This window comes from Bos javanicus, chromosome 4, assembly GCF_032452875.1.
Source record: "Bos javanicus breed banteng chromosome 4, ARS-OSU_banteng_1.0, whole genome shotgun sequence".
Lineage (NCBI taxonomy): Eukaryota > Metazoa > Chordata > Mammalia > Artiodactyla > Bovidae > Bos > Bos javanicus.
This window is the reverse complement of record NC_083871.1, coordinates 120,195,642-120,202,437: the sequence shown is the minus strand read 5'-3', so window position 1 is coordinate 120,202,437 and position 6,796 is coordinate 120,195,642. Positions and strand designations below refer to the sequence as shown.

General features: G+C 47.2%; 1 protein-coding gene across 7 annotated transcripts in view; it reads right to left on the bottom strand.

Annotated features, from left to right (window-relative positions):
- Positions 1 to 808: 808 nt before the first annotated feature.
- Positions 809 to 6,796, bottom strand: part of DYNC2I1 (dynein 2 intermediate chain 1) — a 47,389-nt gene continuing 41,401 nt past the window's right edge. For 5 of the 7 annotated variants that reach the window (XM_061415357.1, XM_061415358.1, XM_061415353.1 and 2 more), the window contains 2 exons: positions 5,599 to 5,822; positions 809 to 3,899 (listed from right to left, as the gene is read on the bottom strand). In XM_061415357.1, coding sequence (XP_061271341.1) covers positions 3,725 to 3,899; positions 5,599 to 5,822 — 399 coding nt within the window. In that variant the 3' untranslated portion in view covers positions 809 to 3,724. The remainder of the gene's footprint in view (positions 3,900 to 5,598; positions 5,823 to 6,796) is intronic. The other 2 variants (XR_009736126.1, XR_009736127.1) reach the window with 2 other exon arrangements.

Below are 6,796 nucleotides of genomic sequence, written 5' to 3'. Positions count from 1 at the left end.
TGAGACACCAATGCACACACGGGTTATAATCAGAACGTCAGATGGTGAGTGTTGGCAAGGATTCCACTCCAAGATGTGTACCCAAGTAAAACGAAAACACACAAAAACTAGTACACAAATACTCCCAGTAGTCAACAGCCCCAAACTGGAAACAATTCGAATGTCCAGATGATGAATAAAGAAAATGTGGTAGATCCATATAATTGAATAAAAAGAAATGGAGTACTGATACACGGAAGAATCTTGTGAACATCATCATGTAAGTGAAAGAATCCAGTCATAAAAGGCCACATATTATATGTGATTCCACTTGTATGAAGTATCCAGAATGGACAAATCTACAGAGACATGAAGTAGTTCAATGTCCATCCTGGGCTGGTGGGACTAGGGACCATGGGGAGAGACTGCTATTGGACAACTGGGCACGAGATTTCTTTCTGCAGATACAGAAATGTTCTAAAGCTGGGTTTACTCACACACTGGGTTTACAGCACACTCACCATGTGCTGTGTTGGGTCTGTGGCACAGGGGATCTTCACTGTGGTGCACGGACTCTCTACTTGTGGAGGGTGGCCTCAGTAGCTCTGGGGCATGTGGGGTCTCAGTTCTCAGGTGGGGGATGGTACCCTCCTCCCCTGCACTGGAAGGTGGAGTTTTAACACTGGACCACCAGGCAAGTCCCAACCCTGTGGTTTTAATACCAAAGCCATTGAACTGCACACTGTAAATGGGTGAATTGTATGTGAATTGCATCTCAGTAAAGTTGCTTAAAAAGTGAGGGAAAAAAAGACACAGGAAAGAAATCCAGTAATATTGAAGGTATTTGCCTCTGGATGGTCCAAATACAATTACCTTTTTCTTACTTTAGTTTATTTGTAAATCTTTATTATTTTTTTAACTACAGAACAGTGTGAGATTATTTATTTGTTGAAAAACTGGATATACATCTCCAGCTCTTGGTGAGTCCTTGATGTGTGATAGTTTATATCTTCATCCAGGTAAAACTGTGAGCAAGAACCAGTAATACTCTACTGTGTTGAGGCCAAACTCACTCTGTTCACTGCACGACAGGCCCATGAATCCAACAGATGAGGTGTTGAGGCAGGGAGGAGACTTTAGTCGGGAAGCTGGGAGACCAACAGGATAGCAGGCTAGAGCCTCAAAATAACCATCTTATCGGGGTCTGGATGCCAGGTTCTTTTATAGATGAGAGAGAAAAGAGCAATGAGAAACTAAAGGCAAAAGGCAGAACAGAGAGGGAGATGCAGTGGGGAAGTAAAGCAAAGGGTCTCTCAGTTCAGTTCGGTTGCTCAGTCCTGTCCGACTCCTTGTGACCATAGACTGCAGCACGCCAGGCCTCCCTGTCCATCACCAGCTCCTGGAGTTTACTCAAACTCATGTCCATTGAGTCGATGATGCCATCCAACCATCTCATCCTCTGTTGTCCCCTTCTCTTCCTGCCTTCAATCTTTCCCAGCATCAGGGTTTTTCAAATGAGTCAGTTCTTCGCATCAGGTGGCCAAAGGGTCTTTAGTCTTGCAAAACGTCTCCAAGGGAATGTCCAGCCTTTGGAAGGGGTCTGTTAACCTCTTCTATTCACAGGTGGGCAGGGATGAACTCTCTCTCCTTGAGCTGAACAAGGCACTTTAGTTTACAGTCGAACAGGGGGGCAGGGTCCTGCAGGCAAGCCATTGAGTATGACTGTAATAACAAAAACAAGCCAAAGAAACAGTTTCCAACATGGAGTCAGAATTGGCTTCCTCCTTGCAACAACTATGATACCACCATATTTAAGAGAATTCTTCTCTTCTAACCACTGTAAACAAATTAAAGAATCCTGACAGATTTAGAGCTTCAGCTCGGCCCTGCTCACACAGCCCTGAGGACCTGGCTCTGCTGGGAGGCGGCTGCTGACCCAGCGGGTGGAGCCACTCCAGGGCTTAGGGAGGTGCAAGGGGCGGTTCCACAAACATTTGCAAATGTTGGGTGTAGGGTGAGGGGCAGACACGGGGCTCAGAGCAGCTCTCCGCTCTGCTCTGCTCTGCTCTGCTCTGTCATTCCAGACCTGTCACTTCCTGGGTATTGACACCACACCACACAACACGCTGTTTCCCCAGACCAATCACACGGAAGGAGCAAAACCCTCAGCAGGCGCAGGCGACTGTCTAGAGGACAGAACCCAAACCCGCAGGCCAGGCCCTGGACCAGTCTTGTTTACTGTTTCCTATCTTGATTGCTTTTCCTCAAATCTCTTAAATGTAAAAAAGCAACACAAGATTACAAATAGCTAGATATTGAAGCCAAATTATGTTCAGGTACGTTAGTCCATTCAGGAAAAAAAGATGAATGGAGGGCTGAACACTTTCAAAGTGAAGTTTTCGCACTGAAGAAGTGATGCTGATAAAGTTCTTTCTGCATCAGATTCCTTCAGCGGCTCCTCCAGGAAACCCTCACGGAGCTGGGCTCAGTCAGACACTGGGGCTCTGACCACCAATGAGACAAGCATGCTCCCACTCCCTGGAGCTCATCCACAAGTGGGCAGAGACCCTGAGGCTGACACTTATGGAGCAGCCAGAGGGCAACGGAGGCTGACGCTCCAATACTGTGGCCACCTGGTGCGAAGAGCCAACTCACTGGAAAAGACCCTGATGCCGGGAAAGATTGAAGGTGGGAGAAGAAGGGGACAACAGAGGATCAAATGGTTGGATAGCATTACCGACTCGATGGACCTGAGTTTGAGCACGCTCCAGGAGCTGGTGAAGGACAGGGAAGCCTGGCATGCTGCAGTCCATGGGGTTGCAGAGAGTTAGAGACGACTGAGTGACTGAACAGCAGCAGGAGACTTCCAGAGGCAGGACCAGGGGAGGCCTTGGAGAGAAAGTGGCTCTGAGCTAGCCACAGCAAGGGCCACACCAGCAGATGCAGCAGGGCACAGGGCTCTAAGAGGACCATGGGCAGCTGAGGGATTTACGAGGAACTCAGAGAACATCGGCCAGGGGGCCCTGGGAGCCTGTGTTCTCCGCCAGCTCCCAGTTCTGGGTTTAACCCTCCTGTCACTGGCACACAGCAGCAGCTGCTTGTGGCCCAGAGAGAACAAACCCCTCCCCACGTTGACCACTCACCTGTCGCCATGTCAGTGATACCGGGTGTGAGCAGAGACCATCAGCCCAGGGTTCTCCCGCCCCTAAACTGCTATGATAACTATATAGATAAGAGAACTTATACACTCATGTCATATTTACTCAAAGCTAATACACTAAAGCGTAAAGCAAACGTGCCTAAGCAGACGTTCCAATGTCTCCCGTAGAAGAAGCCCAAGAAAGTCCAGGAGCACACAGTGGGAGGTCATTCCACTGGAATCAGGTCTTTAATTTAAACCAGTGAATATATCATTTTATGTAAGACTAAGAAAACTGTTCATTAAAATAAATTTTCATTTGGAGTGTTTAAAAATCTAATAATAAATTTTACAAAGCTGTTTTGAAAACTAGTAGAAATATCCTTGGAAAACAGTGTCTATATGGCTCTCTGTTGCCTTTGGAGTTTAGTATACACTAAAAGGTTTGCTGTTTCCATTCAAAAATAGTGATTTATTTATGGCATATTAAAGCAATAATTTTGAAAATTAATTCTGTACAGACACACGCTTTCTATCTATACAAATGTACATGCATCTGATGTAAGCTTGGAGCCACCGCACAACTTCATCTCGGAGTCTTGCCACCTACAGGGCTTCCCGAAGCAGCAGCCGCAGCCTTTGCAGCTCGTCACTGGCCGGGGTTGCCCACTCCCGCCGCAGGTACTGGACGTCTATGCTGCCAGAGGCTCTGGCCAGCACCAGAGCCAGGAAGCTGCCACGGGTTTTCTCTGCTTCCCCCACAATGGTCATGGCCACCAACCTGAAATGAAGAAACACATGCTGTGTGATGCTGAGTCACCTGATTACCCACCTCCCCCGGGGGGAGCAGGAGGAACAGAAATGCTGAAAACACAGCGGGCAGCTCCCTGACATCAGTCTGGGGATGGTTTTCTGGATCTGACTCCAAAAGCAAACAGGTGGGATGACTAAGAGGGTAGAAGAAGCCAAAAACAAACAGGAAGGGCCACCTAGAGATGGAGAAGACATCTGCCAATCCTATGTCTGTTAAACGGTTAATATCTAAAATATATAAAGACTCATACAACTAAATAGCAAAAAAAAAAAAACAAACCCACAAGTAATCCAGTTACAAAGCGGGCAGAAGACCTCAACAGACATGTTTCTAAAAAAGACACACAGATGGCGGACATGTGAAAGATGCTGAACACCAGTAATCAACAGGGAAATGCAAATAAAAACCACACTGAGATATCAACATCAGCATGGCCACCATCAAAAAGATATGAAATAACAAATGTTGGTGAGGACAGAGAGAGGGACGCCCTTGGTCACTGTAGATGGGAACGTAAATTGGTGAAGACACAATGAAAAACAGCACGGAGGCTTCTCAAGATTTAAAAATAGAACTAACATAGATCCAGCAATTCCACTCCCGGGTATTTATCCAAAGAAAATGAAGTCAGTATCTCAAAGAGGTGCACGTCCCCATCCCACGTGGGGATGGGGTTCCACGTCCCCACGTCCACTGCTGCACTGCTCACACCAGCCGGGCGTGGGAACAACCCGAGTGCTGGGGCAACCCCAGGGGCACAGGAGGGTTCATACTGGGAAAAGTCTCCCTCACGTGGGCCACAGCATCCTCAGCACCAACACTAGGCCCCAAACCAACAAGGCGCAGCTGTGAGTCAGTGTGCAGCCACGGGAGGGGCCCGGCTCGCACGGCTTCCGTCAGCCACCATGACAGCATGGACGGACCGAGGCACCACTCGAAGTGACACCAGGCAGAGGACAGGTACTGTGTGGCCTCACTCACACGTGAGCCCCCGTCGAAAACAAGCTCAGCGCACAGAGAACTGACTGGCGGCCAAACGAAGGGGTGGGGTCGGGCCAAACAGGTGAAGGCATATGAGTTCTAGTCATTAAACAGCAAGTCACGGGAAGCAGTGCAAATGAAAAATGTACTTAATAACACTATTGCAAATCTGAACGTTGCTAAGAGAATAAACATTAAAAGTTCTCATCACAAGAAAAAAATTCTGGGACTATGTGAGGTGACAGATGTAATCCTTTGATAATATATGCAAATATCAAATCATTATATTGTACACTTGAAACTAGCATATTTTATATCAATTATACCTCAATATAAATGAAAAACAATAGATGATAATTCTTTAATCCTGAGACTATTTTGGGCTATTATGAAATGAACCCATTTTAAAGTGGCTTTTTCAGAACTTAAATATAAAAGTGATATTTAAATTTAAATATATAAGTAAATATAAAGTTGGAGAAGGAAACAGCAGCCTACTCCAGGATTCTTGCCTGGAGAATCCCATAGACAGAGAAGCCTGGCGGGCTACAGTCCATGGGGTCGCAGAGTCAGACACGACTGAGAGATTAGCACAACCACCAGAGTAAAGTACGCTGGCCCTTTACATAAATCAGGATGGAAGACCAGCAGGGACGCGTCTGAAGAAGTCACTGTGGCGTCTCACCTGTCTGGACAGATGGGCTGCCTGGCCACAGGCCCCAGATCGCTCTCCAGGAGGTCCCACACGTACACGCAGGATGTATCATCCTGCACCAGAAACACGGCCGGCCTCGTCAGGGACCACTGCAGGCCAGTGACGGCGCGGCCGCAGGTGCTGTAGTCCCACTGCAGGAGCGGGCACTCTGCCGTCAGCCGGTGCAGCCTGATGCTGCCGTCAGAACAGCCGGCCTGGGGGAGGCAGGGAAAGCGCGTCACAGTTCTCTCTCGTTCACTCAAACCGAGCAGCCAAGGAAAATTCTCAGAACATTAGCTTTCACACTTACACAGCAAAAACATCTGGTTTATTCTTTTGTTTCCCCAAACATAAAATTGTAACATTCCATCTTGTTCTCACAAATTACAAAGGTGGGCATTTGGAGATCCTGACACACTCTGTACCTCCTCCCCTCCAAAGAGGGCTAATAATCAGTGAATTCAGTGAATATATAAATAGGTGTTTATTTTTTAACAAAGCTGAATATCATTGATTCAAACATAGGACATTAAGACTGGAAAGACTGACTTAAAAATAAAAACCCACATACATTTGTACCAATAATATGGTTTTATATTCCTTTTCAATTGAATTTCCCATAAAACAAAACTTAGCTGGTCTAGTAAAAGAATAAATTTTAGCCTACTAAAATTAACTCCTTTTTACTCAATATATTTAATTTTTCCAAAAAAGCAGAGGCAACAGACAGCAATCACAAAAGGTTCTGTGAGTCCCGAAATGGAGGAAGTAGACTTAGTACAGATAACAGGAACCGGGTTTGCACTGTGGGAGGGCGGGGGCCCCGAGGCCAGCCTGCACCTGGGGCGCGGGGTAAAAGGACACCGTGACAATGTCCTTACAACGACACTCTGACTGCCCAGCCTGCTATCCAGGTGTCCTTCTCCCAGCAGGAGCCAAGACTCCTTGGAGGAACGGCTGACCCCAAGGGTTCCTGTACCAGAAAGCAAGAGGCGCTCACAGACCCAGTGCCCTTGCCCCAGGGGCACCATGTGAGAGCAGAGTAAACAGAGGCAGTGACTCTGAACGCACTGAGGACACTGAAAGCCCTGTGTCCACGTTAAGAAAGAAAAATACACAAAGAGGAAAGGAAGTTTTCCAACCAGGGAGGCTCACATGGAGTAAACAACAGGGTGACACAACCTCCCTG